At 57.2% G+C, this 17,944-nt stretch overlaps 1 protein-coding gene across 2 annotated transcripts; it reads left to right on the top strand.

Annotated features, from left to right (window-relative positions):
* The first annotated feature begins 936 nt into the window (after positions 1 to 936).
* Positions 937 to 15,500, top strand: NGFR (nerve growth factor receptor). 2 transcript variants are annotated; one of them, XM_040617703.1, is made up of 7 exons: positions 937 to 1,052; positions 4,775 to 4,916; positions 9,392 to 9,411; positions 9,601 to 9,751; positions 11,477 to 11,720; positions 12,413 to 12,573; positions 12,649 to 15,500. In XM_040617703.1, exons 1-7 carry the CDS (start codon positions 1,017 to 1,019, stop codon positions 12,948 to 12,950), a joined length of 1,056 nt encoding a protein of 351 aa, XP_040473637.1. In that variant the 5' UTR covers positions 937 to 1,016; the 3' UTR covers positions 12,951 to 15,500. The 2 variants fall into 2 exon arrangements, with proteins under 2 accessions (XP_040473637.1, XP_040473636.1); XM_040617702.1 differs by having other exon boundaries at positions 9,392 to 9,751.
* Positions 15,501 to 17,944: the final 2,444 nt, after the last annotated feature.

Here is a 17,944-nt window from a genome sequence, read left to right on the forward strand (position 1 = left end):
TTTGCGGGCCAGCAACAGCATGTCTGGGCCATTTCCAGTTATCCTCCCTTACAAATGCCACCAGAAAGCCCACTTCATTTTTCCAGTGAGCTCCACAAAGAGCCTTTCTGGTGCTGACACACCAAGGCGGGCGCCTTGCTGGGATGAGGGACAGGCCATGACATTTCCAGCTTCCATCACCATGGGGTTTGGGCTGGGCAGGATGCCAGGCAGAGCCATCCTGCGAGAAGCTGGTATGTCAGGGAAGAGGAAAGTGGCGAGCAGGGAGCTTTTTAGGAACTGAAATACAACAATATGGGTGGGATGTTTTTTACTGCTAACGGCTGATTTACAAAGAGAAGCAGGCAGCTCCAGACACTGCAGCATCACCTGTGTGCTCCCTGCTGGGGGCTTCTCCATGTCACCTGGCTGGACAGACCTTGGGGTCTGGGTCCCAGGATGTCACCAATCCAGGCACCCATGGGATGCTGTCCCTTGTCCCATGCAGGCAAAGGAGGTCTGGTGACCCTATCGCAGCCACAGCTGCTGACCTGCCCAAAGCTCTTACTGGGGCTGCAATAGCGCTAACAAACCCATCACGGGGAGGGTGAGTGGTGGAGGGCTGGGGCGAGGTGTGCAGGGACAGGCAGATGGATGAATGTGGGCATTCGAGGGGATGGAGAGAGAGAGAGATGGATGGCCAGATGGACAGCAGAGGAGGGCGCACGGAGATGGATGGATGGGTGCGAATAATTGAGGAGCTGGCTAGACAGAGACCAAGCGTACCCCAGAAGCACTTCGTGAGAGGGTGGCAGGGGGTGGGGGGGTCCGGGCTTTGTGTGCCGGCGGAGGGGGGTGCCGGCTCGGTCGCTCGCCGTGATGCTCTGGGGGCGGAGAGGAGGAGGAGGAGAAGGAGGAGGAGGAGGGACTTGCAGCTCTTTTCTGGCTGCCGCCGAGGCGGCGGGCGGCAGAGCGAGGACAGCCCGGCCGCGCACCGGCTCTCGGGGGGGTGACCGGCCCCGCCGCCCCCGCGCACCATGGCCGGGCTCCTGCCGCTGCTGCTGCTCCTGGCGGTGAGTGCGGGCCCGGCCCGGCGAGCGGGGGGACAGCATCCCGGGGGCAGCGCAGAGGGTCCCCGGAGGCACCAGGCGGGGGTGGGATGGAGGGTCCCGGGATGGAGAGTCCCGGAGGCACCAGGCGGGGGTGGGATGGAGGGTCCCGGGATGGAGAGTCCCGGAGGCACCAGGCGGGGGTATTTGAAGAGTGCCGGGTGTACGGGGCTGCAGACACGGCTGGTCCCACGTGCACCGGGATGGAAAGCCCTGAGGGTGTGGGGCGGGAGGTCCCGCGGGTACAAGGCAGGCAGTCCCGGGGCTCCCCGCCGTGCAGCAGGGCTGGAATGGGGGGAGCCTCGGGGGGGGATGGGGGGGATGGGGGTGCCAGGCGGGGCACTTCTGGGTGTGGAGGGAGGGGGCCCAGGTGATGGGGGATCCACAGGGATGGCTTATGCAGCCCCTCAGATCCCACTGCACCGAGCTCTGTCATCCCTTCTACCCAGGAAAAAAGGATGTCAGAGCCCTCAGTCAGTAGGGGGGAGGGGGGGGGGAGAAGACGCACACACACCCCCCCCCCCCCCAGTGCCTTTATCTCCTGCCATCCCACATCCCCAGGACCACCCCATGACTTTCCCGCTCCAAGCTTGCTGCCCAGAGCAAGGGCCAAGACCTTCTTCCCCCTGGTGTGAGCCCCTGGGATGGGCACAGCCTCCCGTGCCAGAGACAAAACTTCATGGCACTGGGGGGCCAGGAGAGGGAAACACCCGGAGCAGGGCAGCTGGGTGGGCATGCAGGGATGGACCCACCTACCTGGAGCAGAAACAGGGCTGTTCTTGGCAGAGGATTTGATGGGGGTCCCAGAGGTTGCGTTAGGCAGCCAGACACCCTTCAGCCAGGATATTGAAGCTGGTGCTTTAGCGGTTTTGTGCAGAGATTGAGGAGAGCGGTGTTTGCAGCATTGTGCCGGAGAGCCTCATTCCCCTGTACAACCATGGTACTGGGCTGGCCAAGCTCCCCAGAGACACTCGCAGCAGCAGTGGGCAGCAGGAAAAGCAAAAACTGTCCCAGCCATATGGATTCAAATGATTTCACCCCAGGGAATTACCTGCCTTGGGCAGACCCCGACTGCTGCAGCAAGACTGGGCTTTGGCATCCCCCAACTCTCTGCAGCCACCTCCCTGGGTCAGGGCTGAGCCCAGCCATCGCCAGCTGGGGCACCTGCTGCTGCGGGGCTGGATCTGCCCTCCAGAATTGAACCTGCTGAGTTGGGGGGCTGGCACTGTGCACAGAGGGAGCCCGGCTGGTCTGCCAAGCCTTCACCCAGGCATGTCCAGATATTCACCCACAGCTGTGGCCACAGGCCTGGGGCCACCCTGAACCCCAGGCACCCCAGAGTCATTGCTCTTCACCTGTGCTGCTTGGCTGGTAGGTCTGTGTGGGAAGAGGCAGAGCCCTCCCAGCCCTGCTGTGCCAAGCATCGGCTGGACCTGCAGACCTCAGACGTGGCTTTCTCTGCTGCCCAGAGTTTGGGGATTGCTCGGAGCCAGGGGTTTGGCCTCTCCTAGGCAAGGTGCTTTGCCAAGAAAAGCAGAGCCCGTCTGTCAGGCTCACAGGCAGTTCAGATCCAGGCTTGCTATTGGGCCCAACTCCAGCTGTAGCATCCCCTTCCCTCCCCACTCTGGTGCAAAGCAATTTTCTGTGCCAGGGCTCTGGAGCTAATGGTGCCATGTCAAACTCCCATTTCGCCTATCTTCCTCGGAGGCCATCTCCTCAACCGGTGGTGCCTGCTTGGGCATGAAAACCCACTGACACGACTCCAAAAGCAATTAAAAGCTTACAGAGGTGTTGCTTGCACCCTCCATCTGTGGCCCGCCCCACCTTCATCCAGCTGTCAAAAATGCTTTATGGTGTTAATACCTGTGGCTTTGTCAACAGGAGTTGTGTTAATAACATGCACATTTCAGCAGGCTAACACAGACCATGTGCCCCTCTTGTAAGTGTGTTAATCTTTATGGTGGTTTCAGTGCTCAAGAGAACTGAAAGGGAAACCTGGAGGGGTGCAGCACCTGGGACTGGAAGATGCATTTTCTTCAGCATTTAGGAGTGCAGGGGGTGATGGGGAGGGGACATGTGGCCAGAGGGGGTCCCTGGGTTTAGCTGCCAGGGTCCAGGTGTTGCGTGGAGGGGGCAGTGTGGCCAGGTCCCATCCCCGCAGGCTCAGTGAGCCGCTTGCAGCTGCCTGCGGCATGGGAGAGCTGGCCCCAGCTGCGCTGCCCCAGCCTTTCCAGCACTATTTATAGCCAGGCACGTTTGGCCACTTCCCCGTTCCCACTCATGGCTGCTGCTGCCACAACCATGGGGAGATGGGAGGGTTGCAGGGGACCGAGCCGCAGGGTGAGCTCCAGCCAGGTTTGCTGCAAAGCCCCCTGAGCCAGATCTGTCCTCCAGAAGAGGCATGCAGCCAGCCTGCTGCAAAGTGAGCCCCTTCCTCACCCCCAAATCCATTGCCCAGCTGTTATTTGGGAGTGCTGGGACACCCCCCAACACACCAAGCCCTCCTGTCTGCCCGGCTGGGGCCCAGCACTGGAGCGGGCTGCCAGCCTGGGCTGGCAGAGCAGCGCCAAGGAGGAGAGCACATGCTTTCAAGTGCAGGGTAATTGGAGCACTTTGTCATTCAGATGCCTATAATTGGCGCTCCATTGTCTCAGCCAGGCCGGATGCTGCCGGATGATGCACAGCGAGTTCATAACGCCGCATTGTGCAAGGAGGCAGCCAACTGGCTGACGAGGCATCCAGATGCACAGGGAGGGGGAGCTCCCTCAAGCGTTAGCTGAGTTTCTCCCCCCCCCCCCACCAAATCTGGCTTAGCTGGATGGCAGGGGGATGGTCCGACCCTGGAATACACCTGCCTGCGAGAAAAGAGAGCAAGAGGAGCCCTGGCAGAGCTTGGATCGCCATGAGCATCTCGGCAGCCCTGCACTCAGGCAGAGATGCCTCCTGCACTGCATGGCCCCAGCAAGGAGTTTTGGGAAGCAGCTGTCCTGCAAATGCACCCCATTCCCCAGGCTGTAAAGTGCATGTGCAGGGTGGCTCTGACCCCACTGCTTATGGCATGCTTATTGCTTCCATATGTGATGACAGGTTTTATAAGTAGGTACGCTTACTTCCATTAGACAGTAATGTTGTTGAAGCTCTTGGTGCTGCCTTCAAAGTCTTCATTTCCATTGTGGGGTCTGATTTCTGATCCCCACGTGCAGCAAGAGCACTGTGCAGAGCTGCCACCCCAGCTCTCCAAACCCTCTACTGCCACAGGCAGGTCCTCCCTGCTGCCAGGCTGCATGCAGTGCCCTACCTTCCCCCAGGCTGGAAAGGGCTAAACCCTTCAGGATGGCAAAATATCCTTAAAGGAGATGGCTCAGGTGAGAGACAAGAGCAAACAATGCTTTAAGCCCCACAGAAACCCCCACCCCCCACAACACTCACCAGCCTGGACTGTGGAGATGTGAGGTTTTCTGACCTTCCTCCAGCTGTAGACCTTGGCAGGGGCTTTCCTGATGAGCTGCTTTTGCATAGGAACATAATTTCTCCCAAGACCTATATTTAATGAGCCCCCTTTAGCCCCAACATGTGATGCTCACCCCAGAGCAGGACCCTACCTGGATGTGACACACTTGTCCACCTGCCCCTGCAGGGAGGGTCCCACAACAACGGTCACCTCCTGGCTCTCTTTTCTCTCCCAGGGATCTGCCTGGGGCTCCAAGGACAAGTGCTTCACGAAGATGTACACAACAAGCGGGGAGTGCTGCAAAGCCTGCAACCTGGGAGAGGGAGTGGTGCAGCCCTGCGGGGTCAACCAGACCATCTGTGAGCCCTGCCTAGACAGTGAGTACCTGCTCCCCTCCGCAGAGGGCCACAGAGGGGTTGCTGGTGTGGGGCCGGGGGTTCAGGGACCATGAGCATTAACATATACTTGGGTCTCCCCAAGTGCATCCTCTTTCCCTCCTGGAAGTGTTGCCTGGGCACAGTTTGTGCTGTTTGCTTCCATCTTTCTGTGCACAGCCCAACACTCCAACACACAGCCCTTGCACACATCAGCTCTGCCTTGTACTCAGCCTTCCTAGGCCACCCACCTCTGCACCGACACCAGGGTTATTTCCAATATTTCCCCAAAGCACCCACCCTGCAAATCCCAGCCACAGATTCAACAGCTTACCCTGCTTTGGGATCTGTTAGTACCAGGCACCTTTGCAGATCCCCCTTTCAGCACTGTTCCCCTCCCGATGGGTCCTGAGCTACCGGCTCATGGCCAGACATTTGCCTACAAAAAAAGTTCCCCTCCTCACACTGACTATGTGTTGGTCTTGGATCCAGCCACACAGATGTCTCCCAATGATCCACCTGTATTTTTTTTTTTTTTAAACCTTGTAAAGACTGCAACATAAAAGCAAGTTTGGGACAGAAGAAGCAAATCACGTAATCACATAGGTAGCCAAGAGAGGAACAGTTTTCTTTTGGCCAGCTTCAGGCACGTTGCCTATGTCAAATGCTTCATAAATGTCGGTCAGAGATGTGTGCTGGAGACCTGCTTAAATGCTTACAGATGAAGTGGTCCAACTATTACTGTTTGAACAACGCCATGATCGGCATAAGCAATCTGCCCTTCAAATTACTGCTGCAAAGCCTTTGAAGGCCAATGGACAAGTATTTGTAGGAAAAGCTGTGCCAGCCAAGGCCAGATTGCTCTGGAGATGTGATTTGAGAGGGGGAAGGGACAGAGCATGGCTGTGGGAGAGCAAGTAGGAGGCAAAGTCCAGTGGGAGAGAAACAGTATAAGCAGAGCAGTGCTAGTACGGAGCAGGGGATGGAGCAGTGTCAGGGCAGTGCTAAAAATACCTCTGCTCTCCTGCAGAATCGATGAATCGCACTTACCCTCCCTGTGTCTGGCTGCAGGGGCTGAATCCCACCAGCTGCAACCTCAGGGCTGCTGTGCAGGATAACCCTGCACAGCACAGCAGGCTCGCTCCCTCCCGGGCTGCGACAGGCTCAGCTCTGTCTCTCTGCCAGGTGTCAGGGCATCCACTGTGCCATCCATCCCCACCAGCCCTTCCTGCAGGGAACCTGGCCAGGGTGTCAGGCTCCAGCTCCCATGGTGTGCAGGGCTGTAAATACAGAGGGCTGCTTGGCATTCCTGGGAATGCTCAGATGAGACCATGTCCCATTAGCCGCACTTCCAGGCTGGCAGATGGCTGTCTCCCTGATTTCTTTCTGGGAACTGAACAGATAAAGGGAACTACCACCCTCCCTGGAGGACCCAGAGGTTACGATGAAACCAGGACTGTGACCTGGGTGTAGTGCTGCAAGCCCATGTGTCAGCTGGGGCACAGGCACCACTGCTCTGGTTCGTATCCCAGTTCTGCCCAGCCCCACGTTGTGACAGGCCAGGCATTTGCATTTTTGCAGGGGGATTAACATCAGGCAGCAGCTCTATTGGGTCAGGGAGCTGATCTGGAAAGTACCAGAACAAAAGGGTCTGGCCCCTTCCTCCATTACTGCAGAAATAAGAGCAGCTAGCAGCAAACACTGCAGCTGTGAGAACTCCCAGCATCTCACCCAGGCTGAGAGCAAAGCCTCAGGGCAGAACCTTGTGCCCTACTTAGCTTTGCTGCTCCTGGACCAGTAAGGCTGAATGCTCCTGGCCTCCAAGCAGCTGTGTCCCCTTCTCCATGATTTCCCCCACAGCCCTTCATCTGCATGCCCGCAGCTCATAGCTCTGCCACCCCTTGTTTGGGAATATCTAGAACATGGGATGCCCCTCACTTACCCAGCTACACAACAGCATGGTGTGCCACCCACAGCAAGATCAGGCCTCTAGCACCCTGACAAGCAGCACCAAGAAGAAAAACCAGCCTACTCACCACCTTAAAAAAAAAAAAAAAAAAAAACAACAAAAAGCCAAACACAAAAACAACACCCCAAAACCAACAAACTCCAGACAAAACCAGTGAGCCACAACCAAAAGAAAGCCCCCTGCAAACCCTCCTGCTTTATACCCCAGCCCTGCCCCCAGCTGCCTTTCATTCATTCATTAATAGCAGCATGGACTAATCCTTAGCAGCTTGTCAGCTGGGAGCTGCTGGGTGGGGTGACCATGGAGTGACTCATGGGTGCAGGTGCTGCAAGGGGGTAAACACTCCCCCAGCTCTCCTCTGAGCCTAGAGCAGGATTTCGGGGTGGGGAGAGGAGACTTACAAACCCCGTTGTCAGCCCTTGCTGGGATGGGGAGAGGGTCCTTTTGGACCTGGGCTCATGGGGTATCCTGCTGCTGTGGGTAGTGGGCAGGCACAGCGAGCCCTGGACCCTGCCTGGTAAGTGTGAGCCAGCAGGGAGGAACGCCCGCCTCCACCCCAGGCAGCCTCTGAGCTGTTGCCTTTGATGCCTTCCTCATTCACTCGCCAAATTGTTCTGCAGAAATTTGCTACAACCAAAGCACAACCCCTGGCAAAGCCCACAGGGGCTGGAGGAAACAGACCCTGCATTAGCCCAAATGGCCACTTGCTTTTTTTTTTTTTTATTACAATTTTCCTTCTCCCTCACCTTGCTAGCTACCCCTGATTGCTGCCTCATGATTTATTTATCCCTCTGGCCAGCCTGCGTTGCTGCGGGCAGGAGGGAGGGGGCCCTCTTTAAATCTCGGCTGTAATTGCTCAGCTCAGATACCTTGCTGCCATTGAAAATGTGCCCACTCAGCCGTATGCCTTTCCTGGCCACTTCCCCACTCTAAGTGTGCCTATCAATAATTCAGAATAATGCAAAGGATGAGCCCAGGTTAATGGGAGCCACGCATGTCAGCAGCTGACCCAGTGCTGTGCTGGCTGTGCCTGCTTGGCTGGGCAGGGGGCAGGGACTGCTTGCCCATGCCAGGGCAGAGTCAAGGAGGTAGCCGGAGGCCAGTGGCAGCAGAGTGGGTTCATCTCCAGGTCCTGCGCTTCCAAGGAGGGCACGTGGCCGGCTGTGAGAGAGGAGCAGGACGCACAGGCACAGGGCAAGGGGGAGATGGTGTGAAGTGGAAATGTCGCTGCTGTTGCTGCTCAGGGTTTACTGCAGCTGAGCCACGGTGGGAAAGCAGCTACTGAGGCTGGGGTGCCACCTCCATCCCCCTAAGCCTGCCCATCACCAGGGTCTCAGAGCTCTTCACTCCCCTCTATCTTGAAAGCAGACAAAAATTAAACACCAGAACAGCTATGCCCTGAGCCTGTCTGCGGCTTAGTCTCCACTTGGCCACACAGGGAAGCTGGAAGTCACTGAAGGTGGGAATTACCATCTCCTATGACCATCCTCGGAAGACAGGCAGGTAATTGAAGATTATAGCACATGGCTGGATTGCCTTCCTGAGGAGCCAGGCTAGCAGAAGGATTGTGGTTGAGCTCGCTGGCACCTTCTCCATCAAGGTAGCTGGACTTCCCCCTGGCATTATGGGCAAGTGAAGATGGGGCATTGCGGCACTGCAGGCTGTGAGGGATCGATGTGAGGGAGGCAGCTGTGTCCTCCAGGATGGGAGATGACCCGTCTTCCCAGGCTAAAAATATCTTCAAACACCTTTGGGAGGGGGCAGCAGGAGGGAGAGGGCAGCGGGGGCAGCTTGCTGGTATGCAGGAGGAGGATTGATTTCCCCAGCAGAGTCAGTCCTGCAGGATGAAACTGGAGAGCAAGAAGCCCTGGGGTCAGACAAGAGTCAGCAATTAGCGTTGTAACCTCCTGTTTGCATCATGCCCTGAGTCAGGGGCATGAGGCCAAGGAGGGGGGCACAGGGTGGAGATGCCCCGAGGCCCCTCCCGCCCCAGGCAGGACGCAGAGGAGAAAGCTATTGGGATGCTGGGGAGCAGCAATGGCTGTAGGACGCCCACAGGGACCATCCAGAGGTCAAAAATGGGGATGGTGCCCCGGCCAGGGGCAGGGATGCTTACCTGGGGACACAGGCACCGAGTGCTGGGATGGGCACATTGAGGGCAGCATCCAGCCCTGCCCAGGCTGCAAGAGCTCAAAGGCTGGATCCCCGCTGAGCTGCAAATTGCTGCAGAAAAGTGTGTAGCTATTAATGGGAAGTAGAACCTGTGGGCTAGAGGACTCTCGGTGGTGTTGGGGGGTGGCAAAGGGGACACATCTCCCCTTGGTTTGGAGGAGGAAGGGAAAATTAATGAAAGGGGCAATGGTCCCTTCCAGCAGCTGCTGCACAAGCCCACCTCCCGAGCCTGGCACCATTTGGTGATGGGGCAAAGCCTGTGCCAGGGAGCAAAGTAGCCATGGGGACAGGGATGCCATGCTGGACCCTGCTCACCTCACCCTCTGTCCCCTGCCAGGTGTCACCTACTCAGACACGGTGAGTGCCACGGAGCCGTGCAAGCCCTGCACACAGTGCGTGGGGCTGCAGAGCATGTCCGCACCCTGTGTGGAGTCGGACGACGCTGTGTGCCGCTGTGCTTACGGCTACTACCAGGATGAGCAGAGTGGGAGCTGCAAGGAGTGCCGGGTGTGCGAAGTGGGCTTTGGCCTCATGTTCCCGTGCCAGGACTCACAGGATACAGTCTGCGAGGAGTGTCCTGAGGGCACCTTCTCCAGTGAAGCCAACTTCGTGGACCCCTGCCTGCCCTGCACCACCTGTGAGGAGAACGAGGTGATGGTGAAGGAGTGCACGGCCACCTCGGATGCTGAATGCAGAGGTAATGCTGCCTTTCATGGGAAGAGCCATTGTGGAGGGGAGAGCGGGTTCACTGGGTTTCCTGTAGCACTCCCTGCCTCAGTTTCCCTTTGTACCACATCAATGGGGAGGCAGGGGCATGTCTCTGGGCTTGGAGGAGATGACCCGGGGGTCCATCTGAGACCCCCAGCCCTCAGGCATTGCAGCATCCTACCAAGGCAGCACTTACCCTGAGCCCTTGTTGCCCTTGCAAATGCTTGGCCCCCAGGATCTGCCTGGCCCTTCCCACGGGCTTCCTTGGCTGAAATCCTGGCAGGATGATGCTGTGGGTGCAGGCACTCTGCCAGATGGCTTTTGGTGTCCATGAACAGCAAGCAGAGCCAATAGGTTCACCAGTCTTGGATGCTGTGCTCGCCGCCACCCAAGCCTTCATCAAGCGGGAACTTAGCAGCTGATGGGTTTCTGATGTGACTGCCAGAGAACAGCCAGTCCCACAGCCCAGGAGGGTTCAGCGCCCAGGGGCAGGGGGGAGAGCACCGTTCACTGACAGCAGCCCCTCGCTCTTCCAGCCTGCACCCCACTGCGGTGTGGACCCCCCCGCAAGGAGTGGCAGGGCTGTTTCAGCTGGGTATGCCCTGCTTGCTCCTTGGCAGCAGCAGCGTGACTCCCTGCCCTGAGCCCAGCCGGGGAGAAAAGACCTTTGTCCTGGCCGCTACTGATTCACAGCGCAGGGGCAGCCAGCACAGCTCCCTGAAAAGGGTCGAGTAAATGGAGCCATAAGTCAAGGAGCACAGGGCCAGCTTTGTTAGCTGGCCTTGGGGCCCTGGCGGAAGCGGCTGTGACGGCTACCGAAGCGCTGCTCCAAAAGGGCAGCGAGGTCCGGCTGGAGGCCATGGCTGGGAGGGCTGGCAGGGCAAGGTGCCAGCTCCCTGCCACAGCACTCGCTCCACCTCGCCAGGCTGGCGGACGCGGCACAGCTGTGCAGAGCTTGGTGCCAGCGGGCACAGGACAAAGCCCTGGAGAGGGACGCAGGGGGCTTTGGGAAGGAGCTGGTGCCCATGGGAGGGGATGGGGCAGCTGCAGAGCACTTCCCTGGGGCAAGAGAAGACATATCCGCTCGCTTCATGGGGTACACCAGGGCATGGCAGGAGCGGGGTCACTCCCGAATGGAGCCAGGCTGGTGGGGCACATGGCTGCAGGCAAGGGGCTGGGAAAAGGGCAAATCCAGGCTCTGGTGCTGCTGACCGCAGGCGAGCCCGGCTCCGTGCAAGCTGTGGAGGCAGCTGGGTTGCCTTACTCAGGTCCTGGGGCAGATGTGCAGTGGATGGGAGGCAGCTGGAGTACCAGTGATGGGAGCCCAGGCCTCAGTCTACAGCTTGCACGTGGTGGGAAGGGCCGCAGGACTCGAGCAAACCCAGTGCTGGGAAGGAAGAACTTGCAAAGCCATGTCCATGCCAACCACGACCAGGTGCCATCAGCCATACAGGGCAGGGGACAGCTTCAACTTGTCCTGGGGACCAGGAAGGCTAGTGCTGTCCGGGGCCAGAGGATGAGGTAGTTTGCAAGTACAAGCCTGGGGACAAGGGGATGGGGCAGAGCTGGCACCTCTGCAAGCCCTGCAGCTTTTGGAAAAAGGTCCTTGCAGAGATTGTTGTCCCTTTATCAGTTCACCCACCACAGCCCATTAGAAGACATGGCTAGCTGTGTGACTAATCATTCCCATTTCTTTTCCCTTCCCTCTTGGCAGACCTCCACCCTCGCTGGACAACACACACACCATCCCTGGTGGGCTCTGAGAGCCCTGAGGCCATCACCAGGGACCACTTCAACACCGAAGTGATGCCCAGCACCCCAGCAGACACCGCCACCACCATCATAGGCAGCTCACAGCCTGTTGTGAGCCGCGGCACTGCTGACAACCTCATCCCTGTCTACTGCTCCATCCTGGCAGCTGTGGTGGTGGGCCTGGTGGCCTACATCGCTTTCAAAAGGTAGAGGACCAAGGCAGCACTGTGGGGTCATGGCAGAGGATTTAGGTAGTGGGAAACAGGCTGCGTCCCCCCACCTCGGAGGTCCCACAGCCAGAGCTGACACCAACAAGGGAAGGAGGGGACCAGGCTGGGTGGTAGGAGATGGATTTCCAAAAATGCATGAGAAATCAGGCAGTCGAGGGGTGAAAGAGGGAGATGGCAGCAGGGTGGGGGAGCCCTCATTGCAACTCCTGCCCTGCCTGGTCTCTGCTTGCTCTGGCACACTGCGAGCGCCCGTCGCGGCTCATCACACTCAGGGGCTCATCCCCGGCGTGTGCTGGGTTTGCACCTGGCCCAGGCAGGCCAGGGCCAGCTTGACGGCTCCCCAGGCACCCCAGGCTGGAGGCACCCTGAGGGACCCACAGGCACCCCAGGTCCCCTGCATGCTCCGGCAGCACAGACACATTTTTGCAGCAGATCCATGCAGGAGGGAGCCCTGCCCCAGTCCCTTGCAAAGCTCGGGAGCTTGGCACCTGCAAATGCTGATTTAAACTGGTCCAGCCGCTGTGATGGAGAGGTTGAGCCAGAGGCTGTAGAAGAAATGCTGCTCCCTAGGAAAAGTCGTCCCAAGAAAGGGGGACAAATCAACAAACCTGCTCCCAGCCCAGGGGATGTCACCAGCTGCTGTCATCTCCCTGCTCCTCTTCCTGCAGGTGGAACAACTGCAAACAGAACAAGCAAGGGGCCAACAACCGCCCAGTGAACCAGACGCCTTCACCAGAGGGTGAGAAGCTGCACAGCGACAGCGGCATCTCGGTGGACAGCCAGAGCCTGCATGACCAGCAGCCACCCAGCCAGAGCACCCAGGGGCCAGGTAGGGCAAACCAGGTGCTGCAGGGTGGGCAAGGGCACCCCAGGGATGGACTTAACACCGCTTCATCCTTGCCAGCACCCAAGGGAGATGGGAATCTCTACACCAACCTGCCACCCAGCAAGCAGGAGGAGGTGGAGAAGCTGTTGGGCAGCTCCACAGAGGAGACATGGAGGCGGCTGGCTGGGGAGCTGGGCTACAAGGAGGACCTCATAGACTCCTTCACCCGGGAGGAATCACCTGCCCAGGCTCTCCTGGCCGACTGGTCCTCCAAGGAGACAGCCACCCTTGATGCCCTGCTTGCTGCCCTGCGCAAGATCCAGCGTGGGGACATCGCCGAGAGCTTGTACAGCGAGTCCACCGCCACCTCTCCCGTCTGAAGGGTGGCCTGGGGCAGCCCCATGGGGTCCCCTTCCCCCTTCACCTCTCCCCTCCCTGGCACCGAGAGCCCTGAAGGGGAGGGTGGGAAGGAAGTGGGGGGTCCCCAGGCCCCCCCAATTTACAGTCCCGTATGCACTAAGCTCCTGTTTTCGGTATTGCCCGCTCCCTATGCCGCCTTCCCCTGGCAGCCCATAAGTGGGTTGGGTGTGGGGCTCAATGCCCAAAGCCTGTCTGCCACTGGAGCATCCTCTGAGCCCTGTGAGGCTGGACAGACAGACGCAGGAATGAGCACTGCACTCTCAGCCCTCTCCTCTTCCAGCCCCTTCTCCTTCCTCCTTGGGGGTCCAGTCCTCCTCTTCCTTCTGCTCTTCCTCCTTGGCCCACCCTGCCGCTATTTCCTTCTCCCTTCCAACACCCTGAAATCCAGCTGCTTTCCCCAAACCACAGGTCTGGGGTGGGAATGGAGAGAACTGGATCTGCTGTACCAGGATCTGGGGAGGGGTCTGGTCCTACAGATGGGCTGTGTCAAGGCGGGGTGTTCTGGCGGAAAGGACTTGGCTTCCAGCAGCCCAACTCACACTGTGAAATTTGGGGGGCACAGCCTCCATGCATGGTCCACGGGGCTGCCAGCATTGGGTCTCAGTGAGGAGCGGCTGGGACCACCCAAACATTGAGGACCAGACCTATAGGTGCCACCAATTCCCCAGAACTGGAGCTCTGGGGGGGAACACTGAAGGTCTAAAGGGCTGAAAAAGTGCCTGCCTGCAGCAGGGACATGACACGGGCTCTGCTCATCCTTCCCTTGGCACCAGTCCTGGTGTTCCTGCACTGCATCAACCCGGGGGCAAAGCCACCCTGCTGTGATTGCACTGTCTCTCCTCGCCTGGAGACCCAGTAGGGGCTGGCGGTCCCAACCTCCTTGTAAGGGCTAAGGGCTCCTTCTCCAGCACTGTGAAGGGTGGCTAAGAAATGCCCCTGCCTGCTCCGCTGTGGGCCTTCTGCCTCCATGTGGCTGCACAGTGGGTGCTGCCCACCCTCAGTGCACCACCTGCCTCCCCACGGCATCCCTGGTTGGCCTCAGCACCTCCCTCCACTTGGGACCCCACCACAGCCCTGGGGAAGGGACATCACTCGCCGCCTCCACAGCTGTAAGTGCGTTTTCTTGGCATATCAGCACCCTGCCCAGCACCCAGCTTGCTCAGAGGTGATTCTGGAGAGCAGCAGCCGGGCAGGCGAGCACCCTGTTCCCCCTGTGAGCTGCTGCTGAGCAGCCAGCACAGTCCTGGGGGACGTCCCCAATACGGCTTTGGTGCCTCGCTTGCCTGGAGCATCATGAGCTTTTTGCAGAGGAGGGACTGCAAGGTGAGCTGGTGCACCACCTGATGCTGGGTATGTCTGTACCTATGGACTCCCCTTTGCCTTGGATTCAGCCAGGAACGCTTTCCTGAAGGCAGAAGGTGACGTTCTTTCCCTCCTTAAGGAGATAAGCAAGACTTGTAAATAACACTGTGTCGTTTTACTAACTGCTTGATGTTTCTACATGTGACATGGGGTGACGGCGCCTGCCCCAGCCCCTCTACTCTTCCTCACAGCCTTTCTGCCTGCAAGGCAAGCTTTCGTCTTGCAGCCGAAGCCTTCGGTCCCACCTTGTTTCTGGCCTTAAAGACTCAATGGGGAGGCAGGGAAACATGCACACCCCAAAAATCTCTGCAGCACGTCCATGAAAACATGGGAACTTGGGAACATGGAAAGATTTGGTGTTCCTGGTGGAGCTGCCAGGTGTTGGGAAGGAGTGCTTTCTGAGGGGTTGGAGCCTGCGTCAATAGGATTCCAGTGCCCAGATCCTTCAAAAGCTGTCAGGAATTTTGCGCCCTGTGCTTTGGATGATAAAGCAGCACAGGCTGAATCTGAATCTCCAGTATATGGTGTTTAACACCTCCTGCAGCAAAAAAGCAAAGATCCCTTTGGAGGAACATCACCTGCAATATTTTGGCCGCCGGCTGCCCATGCCAAACCCGTTGGTTAGAAACACTTGGCCCTGACAGGGCTGTGAGTCCCTCGTCCAAGGCCTGAACCTCTCCCATCACTAAAATCCAATGAAACTGCCCTAGATTTGCAACCCTGCTTGCAGTGGGCAACTCTGGCTTGCAAACCCCCAGCAGGGTTGCTGGCTTCTGCCAGACCAAGCCATCCAAAGGGGTGCTTTTGGATTAATTTAAACATTGGTTATTGTCAGGTTGTTTCCATCAGTCCCTTTTTTTGCTGAAGCAACTAAAATATAAACTGAGGGCGACTGGAATAAAGTGCCCAGGTCAAAAGCCAAACAAACTGCTCGAATCAGTCTGACAAGTCAACCTGGCCATACCTTGCCAGCTGGAAATTGCTTTTCTTCAGGACAATATTGCCATGGTCTCAGGTTTCAATTGCCATAGTAAAGGGATTTCCTCAGGGCTGAGGAAATGGAGACAAACTCAGCATCCAAAGAGAAGCTGGGGGACGCCTTACATCCCTGATTGCAGAAAATAAATAAAAATATTAAAAAAAAAAAACCAACAAAGAGGGAAAACCAAGCCAAAGTTAGTGCTCATCAGTATGTTTTGTGTTCTTTTCTAACGTTTCTGTTGTACAAAGAACTTGTGTTTCTCCACTCACCCCTCTGTAATACCAGTGCCGATTTATTAGGAAGTATTACGGTGAAGAAATAGCCGTCTTAGGAGTTTGGGGGGGTTGTGGGTGGGGTGTGAGCAGCATGAGGTGGGAGGGTGATGCACGGGGGGGGGGGGGGGGGGGGGGGTGGCAGGCCACTGTGCTGGCCGGGTGAGTAGCTGTCCTTGTGTACTCATCGGATGCCAATAAAGAGCATCACTAGGTTGGCGTGCTGCTTGGTTTTTTTCCTCCAGCAGGAACTGAGGTTTGTGAGTCTGTGATAAGAAGGATGGCCTCAAAGCCTTCAAGGGTGGGGTGGGGTTTTTTCTTCTTTCTTCCCCATGGTCCTATTATAATCTTGTAAACAGCAGGAATGTAAAGCCTGATCTTACCTGGTGGAGGAAACTCGGAACTCAGCCAGGAATGTGGAATCAGGAGCTTGACACCACTTACCCAGTTTTGTACAGCAGCTTACTGCCCTGCCGGGCAGCATTCTAAACATCCCGCAGCACTGCCCACCACACTCCTGGGAGGGCAAAACCAGTGTGCTCCAGGAGAGACCTTCGATGTTGGGGAAAAAACACCCTGAAAAAGAAGATAGCTTCCTCCTCTTGCCCCTCTGAGTTACTTCAGCTGCTGTAAAAGAGCACTAAAAGTCTCAGTCCACTTATTTTGAAGCATTTGCTGATTTGGGCACAAGGCTCCTATTTCTGCACCTCAGTGCTGTTAGCAATCCTGCCCTCAGCACCCCAAAGCACAGGATCAGCCTCCTGAGAACCTACACAAAACCCTCAGACCCAGGGAGACTTATTTAGGCAGAGGTAAGTTTTTGCAACGAATCCAGGAAGGTCTTGGAGGGCTCAGCTCCAGGTAGGCAAAGGGATACAGGGTGCATTTCAGATGCTGAATACTCACATGGCAGTCAGGCATCCAAATTAGGGGGGAAAACCCCAGGCAGGGAGACAGGTAAATCTTCCCCCAAACAAGAAGTTGGTACTTGCCCCAAAGAGCTTCCGATGGCTCCTAGGAAGGTGTGTGGCCCCAGTGAACTTGGGACACATGGGCGAGGGCAACTGGGACCTTGCAGGGTTGGTGTTGGAATTGCTTTGCACAGGATTGTGTGTGGGTTTGCGCATAAAAGTATTTACACGTTGCAGTTTATACGAGCTTGAAATAGGATGCTCATATGTAGCTAGTTTTATTTTTGGCTGGCCTGGGTCGCGCTCTAGCAGGAAACATAATGAGGACCAGAACTGCGCGCACATAAAGAGCATTCCCTTTTTTCATGCTCCCACACCACACAGCACTGCAAATAAACAAAGGAAAATAATTGCAATCAATCCATTAGGTTTAATCTGCTTCCTCTTAATCCCCATCCTCCCCTGGGAAAGAGGCTGGAACGGAGAAGAGGAGCAGAGCTGGGCTGTGAATGAGAGCTGAAGGGTTTCTGCCTGCAATGCCTGGGAAGGGAGCCTGGAGCCGGCAGGCAGGACCTGGGGGTGGCAATGAGCATCCTCACTGCCACCCCCCTCACCCTCCCTGCATCCCTGGCTGAAGCCATGCTGGGGGTGGGGGGGCGCAGAGAGGGGGAGGGAAGGGAGGAAAGGAGCTTTGTGAGGTGGTCTTCATGTGTGGGATCAGCTGCATTAGATGGTCCTTGGGGAGAGCAACCTGATTTACGGTTAGTGGGGGGGGAAACACAAACCAACCGAAAAACAGTAAGATCTGGAAAGGAGCCTGATGTTTGCATCAGCTGGTGAGCAGAGCTGGGGAAAAGGCCCTGGAAAACTTCCTTCCCCTTCTTTATGGGTGCCTGGGGAAGGAGACAGCAGACCCTGCTTAATCTCACATCTGCTGTAAGGAGCTCTGGAGGGGCTCCCCAGGCTGGGGACTGCCTTTGACGGGCAGAAGGAGGAGGAGGACAGCCACCAGCACAGGAACACAGGGACAGATCCATGTGGGATCCACACACCCAGTCTGGCCACCCCCAGCAAAAAACCACCACTTTGCTAAACCACTCACCATCCCCAGCACCAGGTCTCAGCTAACCTCACCAGTCAGCCAGAAAAAGGAAAAAAAACCCAAACCCCACACATTAAAATCCCACAACACATTGAGATGCTTTTGATTCAACTCCTGGCCCCTGCAGGGAGCTGGGACCTTCCCCTTGCAGAGGGACAAAGATGGGAAAAGAAAGCTGAGCTTCCAGAGTAGCAGCAGGGCTTTGCACCTGAAACAACAGCTTACGGCACCCAGCTGCCACTGACAAACGCTAATCTCACCTCTATTTCTTCCCCGTCCATCTGTCTGCCTCCAGAAGCAAGCCCAACAAGCGTTCATGCAGATT

The sequence above is a fragment of the Falco naumanni genome, chromosome 18 (assembly GCF_017639655.2).
Source record: "Falco naumanni isolate bFalNau1 chromosome 18, bFalNau1.pat, whole genome shotgun sequence".
NCBI classification, from domain to species: domain Eukaryota; kingdom Metazoa; phylum Chordata; class Aves; order Falconiformes; family Falconidae; genus Falco; species Falco naumanni.